The sequence below is a fragment of the Malaclemys terrapin genome, chromosome 1 (assembly GCF_027887155.1).
Source record: "Malaclemys terrapin pileata isolate rMalTer1 chromosome 1, rMalTer1.hap1, whole genome shotgun sequence".
NCBI classification, from domain to species: domain Eukaryota; kingdom Metazoa; phylum Chordata; order Testudines; family Emydidae; genus Malaclemys; species Malaclemys terrapin.
In genome coordinates, this window is record NC_071505.1 from 136,662,825 (window position 1) to 136,688,906 (window position 26,082).

At 44.9% G+C, this 26,082-nt stretch overlaps 1 protein-coding gene across 1 annotated transcript in view; it reads right to left on the bottom strand.

The window, feature by feature from the left end:
• The window catches only part of LOC128843516 (scavenger receptor cysteine-rich type 1 protein M130-like), a 183,027-nt gene that overhangs the window by 9,096 nt on the left and 147,849 nt on the right, over positions 1–26,082 (bottom strand). Inside the window, 10 exon segments of the mRNA XM_054040396.1 lie at positions 393–488; positions 3,426–3,563; positions 4,065–4,100; positions 4,526–4,840; positions 4,927–4,989; positions 5,558–5,866; positions 10,742–11,056; positions 15,418–15,735; positions 18,851–19,156; positions 19,394–19,708. Coding sequence (XP_053896371.1) covers positions 393–488; positions 3,426–3,563; positions 4,065–4,100; positions 4,526–4,840; positions 4,927–4,989; positions 5,558–5,866; positions 10,742–11,056; positions 15,418–15,735; positions 18,851–19,156; positions 19,394–19,708 — 2,211 coding nt within the window.

Below are 26,082 nucleotides of genomic sequence, written 5' to 3' on the forward strand. Positions count from 1 at the left end.
AAAAATTTAATGTTGAATGAATCCATTTGGTGTTTTTTTGGACATTAGTTAATTTTTGTTTGTTTGTTTTTATAGCTAAAATTAAAGGAAATTTCTAATGGAAAAATACTATCAAATTGAAAAAACAAAATGTTTTCTTTATAAAGTGTTGAAATCAAATGAATCGTTCTGTGTGTATTTGGAACAACTGGGTGAAATTGACAGGAATTTGTGAAATGTTTCAGTGTCTCTGAATCTGTATTTTTCACCAAAACATTTTGTAATGAAGACTTTGTGCCCAGCTCCAATGACAAGCTCACAGGCTGAAGCTGCAGTGATTGAACTCTGGGTCAGGGCCTCAGATGGAAAAGTCATTAGATGGCTGCTCCCTGTTAAGAGTGAGACCCACAGACCTGAGCGACTGAACATCTCCTGCTTCTCTCTCATCAGGTTATAATCAATCTCCTCGTACACGGCCTCAGAGAAGGGATCCAAGGGTCTTCTGGAGCCTGAAAACAAAGGGCAGGGATGGCACAGGGTTATTGAAACCAGAGATGGGAAACACTATGGGATCATCCAGCCCCTCCCCCTGGGCCCAGTTTGAGGCTAAATCCTACAGCACATTCCCACTGCTGGAATTTAAATGAGCCAGGGGACAGGGTTTCTTTCCACAACATCCCTTTAATGATGGTTCCCAGGGCTAGTTTGCTGTCTGGAAGCTTCCTCACATTCATCTTAAATGTTCCCTTTTTAATCTCATCCCATTATTCCTGGTTATTCCCCTTTGGAGCAGTTTAAATAATTCTTCCCCCACGCTGGTGTTTATCTGCAAAATGGTGATAACATCTTTTTTTTTAATTGAGTTTAAGGCTAGAAGAGACCATTAGACCATCTAGTCTGACCTCCTGTATAGCACAGGCCACTGCATTTCACCCAGATACCCGTAGGTTTGAGTTCAAAGATTCACTTAGACTAAAGCACTTCAGCAGAATAAGCTCTTGTGTGCCACAGGCAGAAAGCAGGGGCGATTAAGGTACCACCAATGCCCAAGATCCCTGCAATGGCAGGGAACTGACTAGGTGAGAGATGACTAGATAATCCTGGCAGGTGATCCATGCTCCATGGTTCAGAGGAAGATGAAAATCACCTAAGGTCCCTTTTTGCCAATCTGAACTCATGGAAAATTCCTTCCTGATCCCAAATCTGACTATCGGTTTGAACCTGAGCATGTGGACTGGTCCATCCCATCCAGTGTCACATATCCCTCTGTAGCTAATGTGTGATGCTTCAGAAGAGGGCAAGAAACAAAAAAAAAAAAGCAAAACAAAACACAAATGTGGGGGCTTCCCAGAATTCTTTCCTGACCCCTGCAGGTGACTGGATGAAGCCCTGAACCATGAGGTCTGATTATAGTCATTGTCTTTGTCATAACTATAAAGGGAAGGGTAACAGCTGTCCTGTGTACAGTACTATAAAATCCCTCCTGGCCAGAGACTCCAAAATCCTTTTCCCATGTAAAGGGTTAAGAAGCTCAGGTAACCTGGCTGACACCTGACCCAAAGGACCAATAAGGGGACAAGATACTTTCAAATCTTGCGGGGGGGAAGGTTGTTGTTTGTGTTCTTTGTTTGGGAGTGTGTTCGTTCTCGGGACCGAGAGGGACCAGACATCAATCCAGGTTCTCCACATCTTTCTAAACAAGTCTCTCCTATTTCAAACTTGTAAGTAAATAGCCAGGCAAGGCGTGTTAGTTTTCCTTTGTTTTCTCAACTTGTAAATGTACCTTTTACTAGAGTGTTTATCTTTGTTTGCTGTACTTTGAACCTAAGACTAGAGGGGAGTCCTCTGAGCTCTTTAAATTTGATTACCCTGTAAGGTTAATTTCCATACTGATTTTACAGAGATGATTTTTACCTTTTTCTTTAATTAAAAGCCTTCTTTTTAAGAACCTGATTGATTTTCCTTGTTTTTAGATCCAAGGGGGTTGGATCTGTATTCACCAGGAGTTGGTGAAAGGAAGGAGGGGAAATGGTTAATTTCTCCTTGTTTTAGATCCAAGGGGGTTGGATCTGTATTCACCAGGAGTTGGTGGGAGAAAGAAGGGGGGATGGTTAATTTCTCCTTGGTTTAAGATCCAAGGGGTTTGGATCTGTATTCACCAGGGAATTGGTGAAAGGTTTCTCAAGGCTTCCCAGGGAAGGGAATTAGGCTTGAGATGGTGGCAGCGGACCAGAGCTAAGCTGGTAGTTAAGCTTAGAAGTCTTCATGCAGGCCCCCACATTGTACCCTAAAGTTCAAAGTGGGGATACAGCCTTGACAGTCTTACTGCAAAGTTGTGAATGTTACGCGTATGTTGATGGCAATCCCGTTCTCTACCTTCTTTCCAAGGAGCTGGTAGCTAATGTTTGTACAGTGTTTTAGAGAAGTAAAAACCCCTACAAGTGTCAGCTTTGAGTACAATACAGTATAATGCTCCTTTCCCACACTTCTCCTTCCTCAGATTGTCTTTTCCATTGGATCACTCTCTTCACAACTATTTACCACCACTCGATTTTTATACACTTTTTTTTCATGACAATATTTCCAATTTCTCTAGGTTCCTTTTCCATGATGTCTCTCCTCATGATATTCAGAACCCCTCCCTGTGATGTATGTTCTACTGCATTTGGGAGGGTTATCACAGCTCCTTCAGGAAGAAAAAACAGTGTGGGTGGGGGATGGGGGACGTGATTAAGGTGAATCATGGAGATTGTAACAACTCCTGAAAAGTAACAGCCTTCAGGGTGGTTTATACAGACTGGTTCAAACTGGGTTACCAGAGACCAAGAGACAAAGAAAGACTTCTGGTATGAAAGGCTGAGTTTAAACAGACTCAGGGCTTTCATTTTGATTCAGCAAATGGGCAGGACCTTCTGTCCACGGGGATCCCAACACTGAATCATTGGACAGTCTAACAGGCTGCTGAGAGAGAGCTGGCTGGTAACTTGTGACTGCTGGCAAATCACTGCTCATAGCCCTTGGGGAGAAAGCACATCATGGGGGCTGGCCTGTGGGCAGGCTGGTTTGCTGGGGTATCACAGTGGAAGGCAGGGGGCTGTGCAGAATTAAAAACACCTGGCCACAAGGAGGTGGGACAGGAGGTTCCCACCCACAGACAGGTGATGGTTGGAGACCTGAGTAGGCACTCCTGGAGTGGATTACTGGAGGGTGGGGGGGATACAGATGCAGCTTCTCTGAAACTGTAAAGGTCCCTAGCTAGTATCATCTCCAGATTTCATGACTGGACTGTTCAATTGCCAAACAGTTAATAAAATAGTAAATGAGAGAGGAGTTACCAGGCACCCCCGTCCACCCCACCCAGCCCGGTATCACCCCTCACCCTCACACCCTGCAGCCCCCCTGCTATTGCAGAGGCATTTCACACAGTGACACCAATCAGCACCCACCTCTGCGCTGTGCCCTGGCACTTCGCACCTGCGCCCCCAGGATGATTAAGACCAGGCAGAGCAGGGCCCCCAGGATAATGCAGACGACCACAGGCACCGTGACTCTCCCACTGTCAGTCAGAGGGCGGCGTGGGGGAGCTGGATGGAAATGAACAGACAAAAGGGAGAGATTATCCTGTGAGAGTCAGAGGGCCCCACGGAGCTCCCCAGTCACTCATTGCACGGCCCAGGACTGCAGGGTAACGGGCTGGGACACAGTTTGTGCGCCCTGGGGGCAGCTCACAGGCTGCTGTTTAAATCACAGGCTCTACCCTGTCAGCTGGAGCCAGCTAGGGTGACCAGACAGCAAATGTGAAAAATCGGGACAGGGGGAGCAGGGTAATAGGAGCCTATATAAGAAAAAGACCCAAAAATCAGAACTGTCCCTATAAAATCAGGACATCTCGTCACCCTAGAGCCAGCAGATAGAAATCCTCTTGCTCAGCAGGGCCTGCAGCTCCCACCCGGGTGTCCTTCCCCCTCAGATGTCACAGGCCATGGAAAGGAGCTCCTTCCCTCAGGCTGCAGCTTGCAGCTCCTCCCTCTGTGACCCAGCCCCAGGGAAATTTAACCCTTGATGGGAGGAAGGAGATGCTTTACCTGGGGTATTTGGAGAATCTGTCCTCTCTGTCAGACCTGCAAAGGGAAAGGGAGGAGAGTTGGAGCCTGGAGCGAGTGGAAGGTGACGTGTCTGTTCCCGGGGGGAACCTCTCCACTGAGAGTCCCAGGTTGTCTCCAGCTGTCACCTCCACAAACTCCCTCACAGCAGCACAGGGCCTGTTTGTTAGTGATTTAGGGCCCAAGTCCCTTGTGCTCTGTGCAGCAATGAGGACTCTAGTAACAAACCAGCACACTGGGGCCAGTGATGGATGCAGGGGTTATGTGGGCTGATGCCTGAGCCAATCTGACCCCACAAAGGTTCCACCTCACAGCATCCATGATGCTCCTGCACACAGGAGATGAGAGGTCCTGGTCTGGGACCAAAGGGATAGGAGGGTGGGCTGATCCATCCATGTCCCTGAAAATTACAGCATGTAGCAGAAACATCTCCTGTCACTCACCTGAGCAATTCACTGCAGCATCTTCCTTATGACCACAGTTGCTGTCACCCCAGGGCTTGGCAGGACAGTCCCAGAGAGATGACTCTGTCCCTCTGCAATTCAATGTCTCCACCCAGATGGGACCAGTCCCCTCACCGAATGCAGCCTCGCCCGGGGCAGATACAGCAGATCCACAGCCCAGTTGTTTGCACACAACGTTAGCATCCGCCATGTCCCAGGAGTCATCACAAACTGTTCCCCAGGAGCCACGGTACCAAACCTCCACTCTCCCCAAGCATCCGTGCTCTCTTCCCACAACACGTAACTTCTCCCTGTCTGGAAATGCAGAAACCTCACATGTTACTGGGACAGCTGGGAAAGTCCTTAGGGACCAAGAGTGAGACAGTGAGAAGCAGAGATACCTGTGCAACTTGTAGAGTTCGGGCACTCGGTGAACAGGGTCTGAGTTGGTTTTGCTTTTTTTCCTATGGAGAGAAAAAGCTGAGGTGAATGCACTGGGTTGTGTGTGTGATGTAGGAGTAGAATTTATCTGTATTTTTAACCCCTAATTTCAGCACTGTATGAACTGAATTGTGAACTCTAGGTCATTTAATACCAAATTAATTTGCTATCAGTTGTTACTGAGAAACAGGCTGACATGCACCCAGTCTTGTGGGGGATTCCAGTCTTGACCCAAACTGCACAGCCTGGGCCCATCTCTGATTGTTCATCCCAAAAGGATTAATAACCACAGAGCTGCCTAATGACGGTCTCTAGGGAGAGGCTTTTCTAGGATCTCACACTACCTTATCACACTGTATAACACTGGTCTCTTTTATAATTAATTGATTAACTTCCATGTTTGTTGTTAATCAGACAAATGCTTATTGCTATAAAAGACTGTGAAAATATGTTCGTATCTTGTGTTAAGAATTTACATCTGTCTACACTGAGATGTGAACAACAACAAGTTCTATCCTAACCCTTCAATTTATTGAACATATCGCGTACATGTGTGTGTGCATGTGCACATGCTGGTAGTTTCAGAATTACCAGTGCAAGAAATATGGGTCTCTTCTGCTCGGTTATCACAGGACTTTGGATTCCAATGGTCTGATGGGCACTGCCAGAGGGAGCGGTGCTGCTCACTGCATGCAACGTGGTCCAGCCATGTGGGACCCTTTCCATATTCAGATCCTCCTGAAATATATCCTCCATCTTCACAGTTCAGCTGTTTGCAGACAATTGCTGCAGTGACTCCAGACATCTGATTGGAGCAAACACTGCCCCACGTCCCATTGTAGAAAACTTCCAGCCGCCCAGCACAGTCACTGTCGCTCACCAGCCTCAGATCTGTGAATTCTAGAAGCAAATGCACAAAAAGGGAATTTAAATCATTTGATTCTGAAATGAACTGGGGTGTGAAGAGTGAAATCCCAGCGATTGCTAACGATCCTGTGCATTGTTCTGCAGGAGTAACTGCTAGAGAACCACTCCAAGAATTAGAGACTCTTTTAGAGACCACAGGCCCCTTAGACATACAGTGGGCGTCTCTGGAAGGCCACCATTTACCAGCAGCTACATACAGATTGTAATAGATTAAGGCCAGGAAGGATTGTGACATTGGCAGGCCAGATGCCAGCTCTTGCCCAGGCTGCAGGCCTTAACTGAGAACTGACAATCTCGTAGCTGGAGACCAGACCAGGTCACCTGTTTGTTAGTTTTGCCCAGAACAGGTATTAGTCTTGTAAGAATGTAGTTTGTGCTTAAACTCTATGAAATGGTGGTTAGTTGCTGCAGGCATTAATCTCACTTGTAATGTATGTGGTCCATGCTACAAGAAAATATGTAAGTTTTGCTTTATAAGTTTGAAAATGCTTGCTCTGAACTTGTGAACTCAGGCACGGGAATGATCCCCCCATCCATCCCCACGAACTATCAAAACCAGATGGGCCATCAAGGATCATCACAATATAAAGGATTGGTTAATGGCCTTATCGCACCCAGGGAGCAGTACATGCAGAAGGCCTCGTCCCATCACTTTGAAGGCTGGAAGAGAGAAATAAAAATAGTAGATGTGAAGATGTTTCATCTTTTTGGCTGTTTGAACTATGACAAGGCTAGAGACACCAAACTGAAGCCAGAGACCCCAAGGATTACCCCTGGGTCAGCGCTGAAGGACATTTGGAATTGGCAGATCGCTACAACTCTGTCACTCCTAGGATGTAAATGGTAACTCATTTGTGTGTAGATGTTCGTTTGCTTTAACTTGTAAATAACTCTTTTATTTCTTTTTTCCTAGTTAATAAACCTGTATATAGTTTATTACAGGATTGGCTACAGGCATTGTCTTTAGTGTAAGATCTAGGGTACCAGCTGGTCTGGGGTAAGTGTCTTGTCTCTTGCAACCTGAATGCAGTGTGATTTGTGGTGTAAATGATCAATTATAACTGTCATAACTATAAAGGGAAGGGTAACAGCCCTCCTGTGTACAATACTGTGTAATCCGTCCTGGCCAGAGACTCCAAAGACCTTTTGCCTGTAAAGGGTTAAGAAGCTCAGGTAACCTGGCTGACACCTGACCCAAAGGACCAATAAGGGGACAAGATACTTTCAAACCTTGGTGGGGGGAAGGCTTTTGTTTTTGCTCTTTGCTTTTGGTGGGTGTTCGCTCTTGGGACTAAGAGGGACCAGACATCAATCCATGATCTCCAAATCTTTCTGAACAAGTCTCTCGTATTTCAAACTTGTAAGTACAGACAGGCAAGGCGTGTTAGTTTTATCTTTGTTTTCTCAACTTGTAAATGTACCTTTTGCTAGAGTGTTTATCTCTGTTTGCTGTAGGTTTGAACTTAAGGCTAGAGGGGGTTCCTCTGGGCTCTTTGAATCTGATTACCCTCTAAAGTCATTTTCCATCCTGATTTTACAGAGATGATTTTTACCTTTCTTTCTTTAATTAAAAGCCTTCTTTTTAAGAACCTGATTGATTTTTCCTTGTGTTAAGATCCAAGGGGTTTGGATCGGTGTTCACCAGGGAATTGGTGGAAGAGTCTCCCAAGGCTATCCAGGGAGGGACAGGTTTTTTGGGGGAAGACAGAGTTTCCCAAATAACTCATCAATCATTTGGGTGGTAGCAGCAAAAGCAGATCTAAGCTGGTAATTAAGCTTAGAAGTTTTCATGCAGGCCCCCACATCTGTACCCTAAAGTTCAGAGTGGGGAAGGAACCTTGACAATAACTAAGTCCAATTTGTTCGGGTGACAAGATTGACTGGAGAGTCTAAGGGGACTGTCTGTGACTCCATGATAAGATAGATATAGTGATCCAGGACTAAGTTTCCTCTAAGCTGCGCGGTCATGTGTCCGCGCAGCAGGCTATCAAGGGCCGCATAGACACGCAGCCACAGGGGCCTGGGCTGGAGAGGCACCTCTTTCCCAGCCCTGGAGTTCCTGCGGCCGGGGACTGGTGCCTCTCCCCGGCCCCAGCCCTGGATCTGCCATGGCCGGGGAGAGGCATCTCTCTCCTGGCCACGGAGCTGCCGCATCGGGGAAAGAGGTACCTCTAGGGGCTGCTAACAGGGAGTTTTGCAAGGGAGTTCGGAAGGGGAGTGGGAAGGGGGCAAGGTTCACTTGCTGTTCTTTAAAACCTGTAAACTAAATTACATTCAAAACTTCTTGATTTAAACAAAACCCTTTCATTATCTAGATAGCTGCAGGAGACAATGCAGGCAGAAGCCCAGCAGCAGAGTGGGGGCTATCCAGTTTATTGCACTGACTGCAGCATGTATGATTACCTGCCCTGTGGGTGGGTGGCGTATGTGTGCATTCGGTGCAAGGAGCTCCTGGCCCTCAGAGACCACGTACGGACTTTGGAGGCCAGGGTGGCAGAACTGGAGGAGCTAAGGGAGGCAGAGGGGTGTTGATGAGGCTTTCCGGGACACTGTAGAATTGTCCCACCTCCAGTCAGACAGCCCCTGCGCTGTTGAGGAGGATGAAAGGCCCAGGGAAGCAGGGCAATCAACGGGAGCAGAGGGAAATCTTCCCATAGTTGGGACCCTCCTTCCAGATGGTGTTAGGGTATCCTCTCGCACTGAGGATACCTCTGCGGGGGAGGGAACTCCAGTCACTAGGAAAAGGCAGGTGTTAGTAATAGGAGATTCAATCATTAGAAACATCGATAGCTGGGTTTGTGATGACCGGGAGAACTGTATTGTGACTTTCCTGCCTGGTGTGAAGGTTGCGGATCTCTCGAGGCATCTGGATAGACTTATGTGTAGTGCTGGGGAGGCGCCGGTGGTCGTGGTACATGCAGGTACCAATGACATAGGGAAGGGTAGGAGAGACGTCCCGGAGGCCAAATTTAGGCTGCTAGGGAAGAGACTGAAGTCCAGGACCTCTATGGTGGCATTCTCAGAAATGCTCCCAGTTCCACACGCAGGGCCAGGTAGGCAGGCAGAGCTTCAGAGTCTCAATACCTGGATGAGACGATGGTGTAGAGAGGAGGGGTTTAGATTCATTAGGAACTGGGGAAACTTTTGGAATGGGGGGAGCCTATACAGGAGAGATGGGCTCCACCTAAACCAAAGTGGAACCAGACTGCTGGCACTTAACATTAAAAAGGTTGCAGAGCAGTTTTTATACTAGGAGATGGGGGAAAGCCGTCTGCTGCAGAGGAGCACGTGGATCGGACAGAGACTTCTCTTAGAGGAGAGTCTATTCTCTAGGTTATAGTCAGGAGCAGAGGATGGAAGAGGATAATGTAAGGGCCAGCTCAGATGAGAAACATTCATGTAAAGAATTGGACACATCAGAAAAGAGCAGACAAATAAACAGTGACAAGTTTTTAAAGTGCTTGTACACAAATGCTAGAAGTCTAAATAATAAGATGGGCGAACTAGAGTGCCTTGTGATAAAGGAGGATATTGATATAATAGGCATCACAGAAACCTGGTGGACTGAGAGCAATCAATGGGACACAATCATTCGGGGTACAAAATGTATTGGAAGGATAGAACAGGTCGTGCGGGGGGAAGGGGAGGGCAGCAGTGGCACTATATGTGAAAGAAAATGTAGAATCAAATGAAGTAAAAATCTTAAGTGAATCCACATGTTCCATAGAATCTCTATGGATAGTAATGTCATGCTCTAATAAGTGTAAAACATTCGGGATCTATTATCGACCACCTGACCAGGACAGTGATAGTGATGATGAAATGCTAAGGGAAATTAGAGAGGGTATCAAAATTAAGAACTCAATAATAGTCAGGGATTTCAATTCTCACCATCTGCCCTGAGGTGGGCACTCAGAGCTGTGAGCCACTCCAGACAGCGCGACAGGGATCATGAGATCAAATAGTTTGACCTTCTGTAAAACAGCTGCATAGAGCCTAATAACTTGAGTTTGACTTAAGCATAGCTTCCAGAAAGGCATCCGGTCTAGACAGGAAGACTTCAAGAGATGCAGAATGCACCATTTCCATGGTAGTTTGTTCTGATGGTTAATCACCTTCCCTGTTAAAAACCTGGGCCTTATTTCTGATGTGAATTTGTCTGGTTTCAGCTTCCAGCCATCGACTCTTGTTCTGCCTTCCTCCATTAGATTAAAGAGCCCTTTAGTAAGTGTATGTTCTCCTTGTGACAGAACTTATGTACTGTAATCAAGTTACTTCTTGATCGTTTTGATAAGCTAAACAGATTCAGCATCTTAAATCTCTCAACGTAAGACTTTTATTCAAGCCCTCAGATCACTTTTGTGGCTCTTCTCTGCTCCCTCTCCAATTTTTGTGGCCATCAGAACTGGACACAGTATTCCAGTATCTGTCTCACCAGTGCCATACACAAGAGTAAAAATTAGTCCTGATTCCTACTCACTACTCCCCTGTTTATACATCCAAGGTTTGCATTAGCCCGTTTTGCCACACACACAGCACTGGGAACTCATGTTCAGTTATTTCTACACTGGGACCATACATCCTTTTCAGTCACTGCTTTCCATGATACAGTCTCCTTCAGATATCTGAGATGCAGCATTCTAACACCAGGGAAATCTTGCAATATCTCCAATATCTCTGGGTGGGAGCTGAGGACTTTCTAATGGTGACCCTGGTAGGTAGTTACTCAAGGGAAAGGGAGGCAGAGACAGTCAGGGAAAGTATCATTCTCAGTGACCTCCTTAAACATCTGCCCGCTCCATTAAACCCCCTGGTAACATGGCTCACAAGAGCATTCACAGAACAGACCTGAGCAGAGAACTCCCGCGTCCTCTTTGTGTCTGCAGTTGTGCTGGCCCCAGCCTCTGGAAGGACACGCCCAGATATCGGATTCAATCCCAGAGCAGTTCACATCATCCAGCCAGATCTGCCCGGATCCTTGCCCATAATGAGCAGAGACAGTTGCATTGATGGCATGTCCACATCCCAGTTGTTTGCAAACGACACTGGAGTCTGGCAGGTCCCAGGAATCATCACAGACTGTCCCCCAGCTGCCATTGTAATAAATCTCCACTCTCCCGGCACAGCGACCTGCCCCGTTCACCAGTCTGATCTGCCTGCTTCCTGCAGGGATAGATTCCAGCTGTTAATGTGCAATATAATGATAACTAAACAGCTTCCATGCAAATCAATGACGATGCTACAATGGCTGAGATACTGAAAAATGTGTGTCTTTAACAAGAAACATAAAGAGAAGAAGTCAGTAGAATTAGGAAATGCTGAAGACTTTGTGAAGAAACTTCGGATAAAAAGCATTTAAAGGGACATGACCTAATCCTGAACCTTTAGTCATCTGAGTCATCCTTATCGGACAGCTCTTGAAAGTAAGAACTACTAGTGAAGCTAAAGCTTTGCAGAATCAGCTCCTACTTGGAAAACTTGAACATTTTCAAACAGCTCTTCTAAGGATGCACAAGAAATATCATATTAACTAACAAATTTATCAGAAATTCCAATTTTCTTTTAAATTGTTACAGACTTGGGAGGTTCCAGAGGCTTGGAGAAAATTAGACTTGGGACCCATTTATTTTCCAAATAAAGGAAGAAAGGCAGGTGGATACATGTACCTACGGTAAAGTCTAATAGACTTAGGGCTCTATTCTAATGCTGCTGAAGTCAATAGCAAAGCTCTCCCTGCCCTTATGGGAGCAGGAATGGGCCCTTACTGTGCCGTAGTTACCCTGGAACTGGAATGGGCATGAACAATGATTTCAGTGCAGTAACAGTACAGTGCATGATACAGGTGTTTATTAAAAAATCTGTTATTTGAAGAAAGCCATTGTTTATTTACCTTCCCCAGAAAAGAACCATAAGAACATAAGAGCTGCCAGCCTGGGTCAGACCAGAATTCTGTCTGCAAAAGTGGCCTGTACCAGAGCCGTACTCTGACCATCTAAGCTAATAGCCATTGATGGACCTATCCTCCAGGAACTTATCCAGTTCTGTTTTGAACCTAGTTATACTTTTGTCCATCACAACATCCCATGGCAATGAGTTCCACAGGTTAGCTGTGTGTTGTGTGAAAAAGTTCTTCCTCTTGTTTGTATTAAACCTGCTGCCTATTAATGTAATGAGGTGATTCCTCGGTTTTGTACTGTGTGAAGGGGTAAATAACATTTCTCTACTCACTTTTTCCACACCATTCATTATTTTATAGACCTCTATCATACCACCCAATGTGTTTCTTTTCTTAGCTAAACAGCCCTAATCTTTTTAGTCTCTCCTTGGACAGAAGCCATTCTGTACCCTTCAACATCCTTGTTGCCCTTCTCAGTATCTTTTCCAGTTCCATTATATCATTTCTATGGATGGGGCAACAAGAACTGGACATAGTATTCAAGATATGGGTGAACCATGGATTTATTGTGATAGTTTCTGTCCAGTTTTCTATCCCTTTCCTAATAGTTCCTAATATACCATTAGCCTTTTTGATCATTTCTCAATTTTCAGCAGTTTTCAAAGGATTATCCACAGTGACTCCAAGATCTCTTTCTTTGGTGGTAACGGCTAATTTAGAAGCCATCGTGGTATATATGTATTTCGGATTATTTTTTTCCAATGTGCATTGGTTTGCACTTATCAACAATGAACTTCACCTGCCATTTTGTTGGCCAGTCACGCAATATTGTGAGATCCCTTTCTAACTCCTTGCAGCCTCCTTTGGACTGAACTATCATCTACAAACTTTGCCACTTGACTGTTCACCCCCTTCTCCAGATCATTTATTAATATGTTGAACAGCACAGGTACCAGTACAAATCCTTGGAGGGACCCGCTGTTCGTGTCTCTCCATTGTGAAAAGTGACCATTTATTCCTACCCTTTGTTTCCAATATTTCAACCAGTTACTGATCCATGAGAGGACCTTCCCTCGTATCCCATGGCTACTTAACTTCCCTAAGAGCCTCTGTGAGGGACCCTGTCAAAGGTTTTCTGAAAACCCAAGTACGCTGTTATCAGCTGGATCACCCTTATCCATATGCTTGTTTACTTCCTCAGAGACTGGAGAGGGCATGACTTCCCTTTACAAAAGCCTTGTTGACTCTTCCCCATCAAATCATGCTTATCTATGTGTCTGATAATTTGGTTCTTTACTGTAGTTTCTACCAGTTGCCTGGTGCTGATGGTAGGGTCATCGGCCTGTAATTGCCAGGATCTGCTCCGGAGCCCTTTTAAAAAATCAGCCTTACATTAGCTACCTTCCTGTCATCTGATACAGAAGGTGATTTCAGTGATAGGTTACATACAACAGTTAGTAGTTCTGCAATTTCATATTTGAGTTCCTTCAGGACTCTTGGGTGAATACCATCTGGTCCTGGTGACTTATTACTGTTTAGTTTATCAATTTGTCTAAAATATCATCTTATTACACATCAATTTGGACTGTACATCAGATTTGTCACCCAACAATGATAGCTCTGATGTAGGGATCTCCCCCACATCTTCTGCAGTGAAGATTGATGCAAAGAATTAATTGAGTTTCTTGCAATGGCCTTGTCTTCCTTGAGTGCTCCTTTAACACCTTTGTCACCTTTGTTATTTAGTGGCCCCATGGTCTGTATGGCGGGTTTCCTGCTTCTCATGTACTTAAAACAATTTCTAGAGGTAGTTTTTGTGTCTTTAGCAATCTGTTACAATAGTGATGTACAATCAGTAGCAATAAAAATATTATCATATAATCCTCAATTCCTTTTTCTTTTCAATGAAGCAAAAGGATGTACTATTAAGATTAGGACATAACAATACCACATTATAACAAAAAGTTTTACTTAATCACCAAGAGAAATAGGGTTATGTATGACTTCCTTTTCCTGTTAATAATAATAGAATCTAATTCTGATATAGCACAGTTCATTGGTAGATCTCAAAGCACTCTACAAAGGAGGTCAGTGTCATTATCCGCATGTTACAGATGGGGAAACTGAGGCACGGAGAGGTGAATGAGCTGCTTGAGGTCACCAGCAGGCCAGTGGCAGAGCTGGGAGGAAACCCCAAGTCTCCTGAGTCCTGTTCCAGTGCTCTGTGAAATAGGACACATTGCCTCCCCCTCTTTTCTTTTTTGATTCTGGATGCCCCATTATTGAAGATTTTAAGATAAGAAGCCACTGTATTTACCTATTTACTGACCTGCTCAGAAAATTATCTCTTCTGCCCAACAAATGTTAGGATAGATATCAATATTTTTCATTGTCAGATTTTTCCATTATTCTTTCAAAAAAAAAAAAAAAACACCAAAACCCCATCTGATTGTGTTTGTGGTGAATGTGGGGGCAGGGTAGAGGTTCCTGCTGTGTACCCTGAATGTGACCTACTAATTTGACTTTTAAGATGGTGTCACAGTGTCAGAGGGAACAGGCAGCTCTGGCCACAGGTCGATATGGTCACAAGTCCAGTGACTGCCAACCATTAAAGCTGGATGGAGCTGACTGCGGGACAATGGAGCAATCATCATGTGGATATTCTCCTAGATGGCCTGGCTGGCCAACCGGGAAAACTAGTCTAAGGCAGAAGGAAGATTTCACCTGGCCTGTAACACAGACCACTGAGCAATATGGTAATTGAGCCGAGACACACAGTGTGGGTGGGGACTTCCAGAAAAAGCAAATTCACAGAGAAAGGGGAACGGAGTGAAGCAGACAAACTGCACCCCAGGTGTGTCTCATGAGCACCTTGGTTCTTACTAAAACACAGGCTCATTCTGTTCTTTTCCTGTTACTCCCCAGGGAAGCCCAGCTCACTTAATTTGCAGTGAAGCAGAGATTAGATGAGCTGCAACACAAGTGTGGGGTGTTTGTTTTTTTAAACCCCTTTTGCTCTAATGCATTGTTCCAGCTGCTGATTAAAGTGCTTTGTTCTGAGTATGCTGTAGGTCACTATCACGGGACACAAGTTCCCCAGGGGCAGAAATGCTGGTGCCTGAAACCCAGTCGGACCTGCAGGGGGCTAAGTGCTTGGTTTGCACTGGGTAGTGTAACCAGGCCAGGCCTAACAGAGGAAGAATCTCGAGATTCCACCCCAAGACAGGCCAGGGCAAGTGGGCCAAGACCTGATGTGGGTGCACATAGAGACACCAGAAAGGGGAGAAAGGTGCAACTAATCCTGTAACCGTGACAATGTTAAATGAAAATAAAAAAATGTTTGTGAAAATTTCCATAATAAGGAAACAGTTTTACATCTGAAAAAGTTTTGATTAAAAACGCAAGACAGACAGACAGTGAGGTTGCTGCAATGCATTAACCTATCTGGTGGCTGTGCTTTTCTCTGTACCCAATACTATATTTTTACAACAGAGTTTGACCCTCAGATCCACATATTTTCAAGGTCTGATGAGATCACAGCACAAGGTGAGATGTTTACAGGTCCTTGGACAGGTCATGTTCCCATTGAACAAGGACAGGATGTTTCCAAGATTTCATAGTAAGTCACCTGAGCAAACGACGCCGACATCCTCAGCAATTCCTGCCTGCTCTGCCTGAGATGTGGAGGTGATGCAGAGCGTCAGATTAGTCTCGTTTCCTGCACACTGGACACTTCTCAGCCCCACGGGGCCCGTTCCTCGCTCAGACTTAGGGGGGTTATAAGCTTTCTCAGCGACTCCGCACTGGAGCTCCCTGCACACCACGCTGGCATCATTCATGTCCCACTGGTCATCCAGCACTCTGCCCCACACACCACGGAGGGAAATCTCAACTCTCCCATCGCACCGGCTCTCTCCATTCAGCAGTCTGAGTGATTCAGGATGACCTGGTCTCAGGAAAGATGGGAAATTCACTGAATAACATTCCCTGTTATACATTAGAAATAATCCATACTATGCAAGAAATTATGGAAGTTTTCTAACTCAGAGGGTATTAACACAGTGATTGATGTGTATCAAGGAGTAACTTTCATGAGTTAAAAGGAGTAACCTCTGCAGAAGGTTTTTGGTTTTTTTTTGTTTTTTTTTTAATCTCTAGATGCCGGGTGCTATAAGGATTGTAACACCCAGCTGGACAGAGGGGCTTGTTAGCATATTCTGGAAGATGCTGAGCTTGTAGGTACACTCTATTTTTAGCCTGCCAGTCCCCTTGAGCTGGGAATTACATGCCCAGCACAGAGTGTAGATGTACCTGTGGCCCAGGGAGTTCCCCAGAGCCAACCCTCAGAGCACACTCCATACCACAACTCTCTTCTGGCCTGACACGCTCATTGCACCAACTGACTAGTGTTGAAATCTGCATCTAAAAGGTGTTGTGTAAGGTGTCATGCAAACTGCTATCATGCTGGTCATTAATATTGTTGTGTGGTGCATGAACAGGTGAGGTTTAAAGAACCATAGATGTGTGCTTAAGCCCAGCTGTCCTAAACAAAGGGCTGTTGTTTCACTGGCTTGACTCTGTCTCCATTGTGAATTAATTAAGTTGAAAGCAAAGCAAAGAAAACCCCATTTACATGTAAGGTAAATAAGCCCTTAACAATCTTGATGGGGGATGGAGGCTGCACCCTCAGGGAGCCTTCCTGCCTCTTCAAACAGGGTGAATGAACTTTGGGAAGATTTGAGCAGAGGCAAAAAGCCATTTTGTTATCCATCACCTCAGGGACAGAGGAGGAGCAGGGCCCTTTGAGGTCATGGAAAGTGGATCCTCTTGGCCTGGAACCCAAGAGTAGCTGGAACTGACTCAAGGTGAGAAATCTGCTTAGACAGAGACTGTAACTTGCTGGAGTTAAGTTTTAGTCACTAGAAAGCGTGTTTTGTTTTCTTTTACTTGTAACTATACTTGTGTCTTGCATTGTTAATTATTCTTCCTTAAATATCTGTTCTTTGTTAATAGACTCACTCTATTTTTATTACAAAACCATCCCAGTGCTCTGTATAAAACTGAAGAGTAAAATCCTGAGCCAAACTAGTAGGCTGGTGTCTCTTTGGAGGCAGCGCACTTGATAACTTCTGTGAGTACCCAGTGAGAGGGACTGACCGCGGCCAAATGACGTCTCTGGGGAACTCGGGCACTGGGGTTCACTGATGGGTCCCGGTAAGGCGAGGTTTGGACTGGCAGAATCCTGAGGCGTTGCGAGCCGGGCAGGCGAGCTGGTGTGGCAGGGAGCTGACAATAGCGGAGCAGCACAAAGCTCTCACTTGCTGAGGCAGAGCAGTAACCGTGTCTGACAGTTCTGAGTGACCTGAGCAAGGCCTCACATACCCTCACTTTCACCATCTGTAAAATGGAGGTGATAATAATACCCACCTACTGCCCAGGAGCTTTGTGAGGATCAACTAATGTCTGGACAGTACTTTGAACACATCAAGTGCTACAGAAATGGTGAGTGCTCTGAAGAATCAGGTCCTGGGGGGTCTCAGGTTGGTGCCCCACCACCCCAACTTAGTGGAGACTTTGGAAACTTTGGCTTTAATCACCAGAGGTAAAACTTTCAAAAGCGCCTAAATGACCAGGAGCTTAATTCCATTTTCAAAATGGGACTTAGGCAAAGAGATGCTGAATGGTAGTGGGGCTCCATGGTAGTGGGGCTCCTAAGTTGACTTCCATTTTCAAAAGTAAGTCCCTAAATCACTGATCACTTATGGAAATGTTGCCCTGGACAACATCCACCCAGTGCAGTGAATGATGCAGGAGCTGAGTGAAACAAATAGTTTGGAAGCATCCAATTAGACGGTATCATAATGTGTATGCAAAAGGGGGCAGGGGGAATTAGAAAGGATAACAAACAAACTGATGGTATTTCCTAAATTTGGAGTATTTGACTTTGACTAAATAACATTATCCTTTTTTTTTTTTTGTATGTGATGTAAATATTAGAACTGGTTGAAACTCCCAATTTTTTTCCTGTGAAGTATTTCAAATGCAATATTTCAGTTTTTCTCTAGATTTTGACCTTTGAAAATGGAATGAGAATTATTGTTTAGATTCTAACTAAAATGTTGTTTCATTTCAACTTCCATTTCAGTTTGACAGTTTAAGATTCTCCTGCCTCCTCTCCCGTTATATTTTTTCCTGTTTTTCCCCACTGTAGAAATTTTGGGGAAAAAAAAAAAAGTATCAGGAAGCAAGAAAAACACTTCTGAACCTTTTTCACCTGCAACAGTGTGATTTTTTTTTTAAAGGGTGTGGGGGATAAAGTGCTGCTTTCTTTGTGGCATGCTACCAAAAATATCCTCAGGAACTCATGTGAGAGACGGGAAATAATTATGATCAGCAGTTTATAATTCAGCCAAAATGGAAGGAATTTCACTGAAGTAAGGTATCAGAGGGGTAGCCGTGTTAGTCTGAATCTGTAAAAAGCAACAGAGGGTCCTGTGGCACCTTTAAGACTAACAGAAGTATTACTACTTCTATTAGTCTTAAAGGTGCCACAGGACCCTCTGTTGCTTTTTACTGAAGTAAGGGGAGTTCCTGGCCCCAGCACTGACCCCTTGCTGAATTGCAAAGGCCGGTTGCAAGCAGTGAAGGCATGAGGGGTTCTCCAGAAGGTGATGAGAATATTTTATAATAGAAAGTATGAAGCAACCTCTAGAGAGGGGGCCGCTCCCCCTGTAATTACTGGAGTAATGATTTGAAGAAGGATGGAGACAGTGGGTTGGTGACATTTATGAAACTCTAAGTACAAATTCTGTCCCTGCTTTACTGCCCTGCATAAGCACACGTTTGCTGAAACTCTTCCAGGAGAATCCAGGGCTTTCCCTGGTCATAACTATTCTGGTGATAATATATTTAATTTTATTTTATTTGCAATATATTAATTATTTTTATACGTGGTTTAGAATCTAGCTCCCTCTCCCCTTGCTGTGCCCTGAGATTCCCCTGCTCTGGGGTCAGTGTCACACACTGAGAGGCAGGTGTCCTTAATCCAGCATTACACTTACCTGAGCAAACCACACTGGCATCATTGTCATGGGAGCACTGAGAGGCCCCCAGGGCAGTAACAGGGCATTGGCTCAAATGGGGTTCAGTCCCTTTACAGTGATATGTGTCTGTCCAGACAGAGCCAGTTCCCTTCCCAAAATACCCTTCTCCTGGAGCCGATACAGCGAATCCACAGTCGAGCTGATGACAGAGAACACTGGCATCTGGTAAATCCCAGCGTGAGTCACAGAGGGTTCCCCAGGCACCACGAACCTGAATCTCCACCCTCCCTGAGCACTCTGTGCTGCCATTCACCAGCCGGAACCCTGTGTGCCGAAGGGAGAAGGGGTTTAGAGAGGGAGAATTTAAGATATTTTATAGCAAATAGTTAAAGAAGGAAAGTCAGGGGGCACTTGATCCCTTTCTCATTATCTTGGCTTGTTTGGGGTTTTGATCCAACCCTATCAAACCCAGCTCCCTACACAGTGAGATCAGTACATTGCTTCACCCTAATCTAGAATACACAGAACTGGTATTTTAAAGCTATTGTGCTGAATTCTTACGTGAGCATATGACACCGGCATCATTTGTGTGTGAGCATGTGTGATTCACTTGTGATATCCTGGTACAGGAGAACAGGAGAGACTCATTCCCCACACACTGGAATTCTTCAGTCAAGATCTTGCCTTGTCCTTCTCCAAAGTGACCTCCTCCTGGGATAGATACAGCTATTCCACACTGTAGTTCATTACAGATAACGTTGGCAACTTTGCGATCAAAGTGTGCATTACAGACTGTTTTCCACGTGTTTCCATGTTCTATCTCCACACGTCCTGAGCAGGCAACATCTCCTCCAACCAGCCGGGGTTTAATGTGTCCTAGAAAGACAATGGAGGCTGAAAATTATAAAGGGCGTTTGGGAGTTGGGGTGCTCCACTGGTATAAAACTTTACCTAAAAGCTCATACTGGGTCAGTGGCAAAGTGAAGGCAGCAATAGAAATAAAAAGATATATAAAAAGAAAAAAAATATATATTAAAAAATGGAAATAGTGGGAATTTGAGCAAATCAATATACATTAAAAGTTATTATATGAAGAAAACTGATAAGGGAAGCTAAAGAGATCAGGATAAAATCTGTGACTGGGAGGACTATGAAAAATAAGGAGTTTTTTAAGTATATTAGAAACAAACAAACAAACAAATCCTAACAATGATATAGGCCCATTAGAAATGGAGATGGTGAAATTGTTAATAATGAGGTAGAAAAGGCAGATGTGTTCAATACACATTTCTGGTTTTGGACAGCAGCAGGATGTCTATTCGTATCCTGTGAAGAGGATGAGTCTCTCTCCAATCTATTGGTACCTAGGGAGCATGTTAAATGGCATTTATCAGGGATCAACATTTTTTCACATCAGCAGGCCTGAATAGCTGATAAAACCATAGAATAATAGAAATGTAGGGTTGGAAGGAACATCAAGAGGTCATCTAGTCCATCTCCTCACACCAAGGGATGTTTAAGTATACCTAGGTCACCCCGATAGATGTTTGTCTAACTTATTCTGCAAAGTCACCAATGATGGGCAGTACACAACCTCCCTACGTACCCTGTTACAGTACTTAATTATCCCTCTAGTTAGAAAGTTTTTTCTAATATCTAATTTGAATCTCATTTGCTGCAATCTAAGATGATTGTCTAATCCTACCCTTGGTGGATATGGACAAAAATTGACCAACAACCTTTCAGTTATTTGAAGACTGTTATCAGTTCACCTCTCAGTCTTCTCTTCTCTAAACTGAAAATGTCCAATTCTTTCAACATTTTCTCATAAATCATGTTTTCTAAACCACTTACTTTGTTTGTTGCTCTCCTCTGGACATTCTGCAATTTATCGTTATCTTTCTTAAACAGTGATGAGCAAAACTGGACACAGAACTCCAGCTGAGGCCACACCAGTGCTAAGTAGAGTGGGACAATTACCTTCTGTGTCTTACATATAACATTCTTGTTAATACAATTCAGAATGACATTTCCCTTTTTCACAACAGCATCACAATTTTTTAGATTGTGATCCACTATAACCCGAAGATCATTTTCTGCAGAACTGCTGCCTTGTCAGTTATTCCATATTTTAGGTTTTTTGCATTTGATTTTTCCTTCCTAAGTCTAATACTTTGCACTTGTCTTTATTGAATTTCAGTTCTGATCTCAGACCAATTCTCCAGTTTATCAAGATCATTTTGAATTTTAACCCTGCCTTCCAAAGAGCTTGTGACCCCACTCAGCTTCATGTCATCCCCAAATTGTGTACGTGTATCTCTACTCCATCACCCAAGTCATTTACAAAAATATTGAATAGTACCAGACCCAGGACAGTGTTATTTTTTATTTATCCATAGGAACACAGCAATCACAGAGAAAAGAATAAAGCAAGTGAAGGCCTACATGCCTATGTCTTACCTAACGCTCAGCTTTTCCCTCAAAACCTGGGCTGACTCAGCTCATCCCAGGAACCCCTGCTTCTTGGGATTGTGTTTCAGTCTCCTTCCCTGCAGACCCTGCCTCACCCCCTCTGTTCATCAGGGCTCCCCTGTTAACAATTCCCAAGCTCTCTGTTTAAGATTTCTCATCTCATGGGTCCATCCCAAGGAAGGGGGCTTAAAATAAATAAATAAAAAATAAGATGAGCTTGTGCTCATCTTGGCCAGATGCAAAGGTTCAAAAATCCTGACGCCTGTATTGTCAGTTAAGTACCAGTAACTGGATTCTATGAAACCATTGTCTGCCATCCTGGGACATGTGGGGAGTTCAGAGGGGGGTTAACCTTTGAATCTCAGCAGGAAATGTGAAAATAGCAAAAACGACTAAGGTGATCCTTGGCTGTATAAAGAGGGGAGCAATGAGTACAGGTGACAAATGCAGGATTTCCAGTATACCGGAAATTTCACTATTTTAAAATTTCCTGTGAATTGGAAATCCAGCTAAAATTTTGTTTTGGAAACTCCAGCCCATGGCGTATCCAACATGAAATTTGCTCCCAGGACCCCCAACAGATGCGGAGTGACATTGACATCCTTGTCAGTTTCACCACTGTTAGCACCAGGACAAGCATGTCAATTTCTCACAGCCACTGCTGGGGCTCTGGGGCAGCCTCATCATGTGGCCTGACCTGGACTGGGGACCCCCAGGCCTCCAGACTCCTTGGCCAGGTGGCAGCCTAAACAGGCAAAAAGCCCAGTCCAGGACATTCTGCAAGGCAGGGCTGCCCCAGAGCCACAGACTCTGGGACACTGGAACCCATCCCAGGACTTCCAGAATCCCTGATGAAAACCCTGGAGCTGAGCCTTGGTTAAAGCTGGGGCTCCCAGGGCTTGCAGGTTCCTATCCCATGGCAGAGAGCCTGAAAGCATTGGCAGGGCTGCTCTGGAGGTACAGACCCTAAAAAGACAAGGTCTCCAATTCTGGGGCAATCCGTACCAAGCCCCGGGACAATCTTCATGGCAGGACTAATAGGAGCCACCAGGGAACCTGGCAGGGAACCAGGGACAATTCCACGAGACCCTGCTTGCGGTTTCGAGAAAGTTCGTTGAACCCGATTCACTTTCATGATAAATGTTGAGTTCAACAAACTGTTATTTTCCAATGAAACTCTGGTTTGCCAGATAATTTCCAACCTGCTCTAGTAGGGAGGTGATTTTTGCTCTGTGTGCAGCACTGGGGAGACAGATACTACATCTGCTTTTAGTGTCCACATTGTAAGAAGGATGTTAAAAAAATTGGAAAGGGCGCAGAGAATAATGATTCCAGGGCTTGAAAATGTGCCCTGCAGTGAGAGATTTAAGGAGGTCAATCTGTTTAGCTTATCAAAAAGTTGACCTAGAAGTGTCTTGATTGCAGTGTATAAGTATCTTCGCATGGACAAAACACTGCATACTAAAGGCCTTCTTAATCTAGAGGATAAAGGCATAACAAGAACCAGTGGATGGAAGTTAAAGGCAGATACAGGTGAGGCATACATTTTTCACAGTAATACTGATGAAACATTGGAACAAACTACCAAGGGAAGCAGAAGATTCTCCACCTTCTGAAATATTCAGAACTAAATTGGATGCCTTTCTGGAAGATATGCTTTAGCCAAACACAAGTTCAGATGAAGTACAGGAGTAATTGGTTTAAATTCTATAGCCTTTGTTACCCAGGAGGTCAGACTAGATCTAAAGCTCCCTTCTGGCCTTAAAATCTATACAGCTAAGAATCAAAAAGAAAGTTAAAGTTTGCAAAGTGAAGCACTCAAACATTCAGAATGCCAGACTTGTACTTGCCTGTGAAACCTTCATTAGTCACTTTTATGACTATACTTGCTGGTTCATTGTCCAGAACATGAATCTGGCAAAGGCATGGTTGGTGTTGCAAAAACACAAACACTCATGAGAAGTGCTAGACACTGGCACATGCATAAACACATTCCAGAAGGGTAATACCTTGATATAGGGTTATGATGTAAACACACTCCCCAATGATGATACAGGGACACACTAACCCCTCCTAAAGATAAGGTCAGGATGACAGGGGGATGGATAGAGATGTTTTAATCCAACCAAAATGTACAAGGGAAAGGGTGATAATTAACCACGTCAAAGGGGCAAAACGTAACTTTTTTGTATCAGAGTATAAAAAACAGGTTACAGAGGGGGTGTCTTTTTCTGGCCTCGGCAGTTGGGGGAGTGGAAAGTCTCACCACTCACTGAGCCAAGTCCATTGTAGGGGGCATAGATGTGCCAGTGTAACTGTAGACATTGATCTGAGGAGCTAGTACTGTGCTTTGTCAGCAATAAACCTGGCCAAGCGCCTTCACCACTGAACCAAGTCTGTGGTCTTCCTGGGCAGTTTGATTGAGACCTGCTGCGTCTGTGCAGAGATGGTGCAACACACAGAGAGAAAACACACAGCCAACAGCTGACAACACCTGGGAGGCTGGGAAGTATTATTATCTCCATTTTACTCATGGAGAACCAGAGACACTATGTTCAAAATTATCAAAAGCATCCACTAATTCTGGGTGCCCAACTTGAGATATCCACGTCCTGGTTTTTCAGAGTACTTATGCTTGTGCAGCACAGCTCCCACTGACTTCAGTTTACAGCAGTGCGTGCTCAGCACTTCTGCAAATCAGACATGCATGGTCTCAAGGGGGGCACCCATAAAATGAGGAACACACAATTAGTGACCACCTGTGAATCATTTGGTTTCAGTGACTTGCCAAGAATGACATAGGAACTCTGTGGAAGAGGCAGGGATAGAATCCAATTACCCAGGGCAGCATTCAGCTACCTTAACAAGAGACTCTCCTTTCTCTTTCTGCAATCCCCTGCCTCACACACAACACACTTCACAGTTTCTGCAATCAATGAGGCAGGGAGCCTATAGACAAAAGCCTCCTTCACTCCACAACCCTGATTCAGAGCACTGTCAATTCTGTGTGCTGCATGAAGCAGGGGTCCTGTTGAAAAAATAACAAGTTATCATGTAATGAAAGACTGAATATTAATGCATATGTAAAGATGGGCCAAAATAGGGTTGCAAAGACAACTTTAATTCTGCCATTTCCTTATTTTTACAGCTCAACATTTGCAAACTTAATGTTCCTTGAAAGTAAAGTTTTGTGCATAATTTCCTAGGTTTTTAAAAAAGCAAACTGAAAAATAGAAGTTCCTGGATGTGGAATCATGTTGACACCCACATGGGTCATCAATAGCTTTTGAGCCTTTAGATCCTCCACAAAAATCTCTGCCAATTGAGCTAATGGAGTAACTGACAGCACTAGTAGGTCATCATCCTCTTTGTGGACCAGCACTAGAGGGATATCAGAAGATTTTGTTGGAGAGTTTGATAAATATTTGCTGACAGCAGGGGAATGGCAAAACTCAGGGATACTAGGTTCCATTCCAGGCTCTGGAGAGAGGTGAATTCTAGTGGTCACAGACCCTTCTTTCCCTGTTGCCCCAAGCCTAACCCCTTCTCTCCAACTGTCCCTGTCCCAGTCCTGTCTCTTCTCCATCCCTTGCTCTGTGTCCCAGTCCTATTCTCCTTGTCTACCAGTTCCCGCCTCCACCCCTCAAGCTTCTCATCCCCAGACCCAGTCTCCTTGCCAAGCCAGTCCTGGACTTCACCTCTGGCTTCCCCAGCCAAGTCCCAGTTTCCCCCCTGTTCTTTGCGCTGTCCCTCCCCTCTGGGGTCCTCATCTGATCTGTTTCTCACACTTATCCTTACCTTGAGTTGTCCTGTCTGCCTCAAGCACCAGTTTCCCTCCCTGGATGCCTCATCCACTCTCAAGGCTTCTCTACATGAACGCTTAGTTTGTCGCAAAATTTACCCCGCTCTAGCCTGCTGCAAACTGAGTGTCTGTGTGGAACCTGCTGCTGCGCACTAACATTCCCCTAGTGCTTTGAAACGGGAGTAGATCTGTTCCCTAGGGAACTGTTAGGACTTGTCTTCCCTACCGCGCTGTATCAGTGCCAGTGCATTGATGTAATGGTGCTGATTTAGCGTGTCTGATGAAGATGCATTACCTCGATGGGAGAGCGCTTTAAGTTGATGTAACCTACGTTGCTCGGGGGGTGAGGGGGGCGTGTTTCACACCTGAGTGACGTAACTTACATCAACTTAAGCGGTAGTGTAGACAAAGCCTTGGAGCATGGCAGCATGGTCCACATGGACACTTGGTGCCTGTCAGGACAGTGCAGGGGAGATTTACACCCCATCTTGCCACACAATAAATGTTCATATAGATCTGCTGTCTGTCTCCCCCACTCCACCCTGCCTGCTTATTCCAGTCTTTTTGCCCAGTTAGTCTTATACTCCCCCCACACTCTGGTTCCTGATCTGATCTGTTTTTCCTCACCCACCCCCAGTTCCTCCCCACTGATTCCAAATCCCAGACTCCTCCCCCAGGGAGTCCCAGTCTCCCCAAGTGCCCAATCTCATTGATCAGAAAGTCCCAGTCTCTCCCCACCTACTCCCTGTCCTACTCCCCCTGCCTAGCCCGTCCTACTCTCTTTCCCCCTCCTCCCAGTCCCCATCTCCCGCTTTCTCTCCCATTCCCAGTTTCTCTCCATCCACAAGCCTCCAGGCTCAGAATATTCCCCCTGCATCCTTATCCTCATCTACTTTCCCCTCTCACCCTGGTCTGTGTTCAATTCAGGTAGCTTCCTCTCTGCGCTTCCTGGGCCCAATAGGTGGAGACAGTCTCC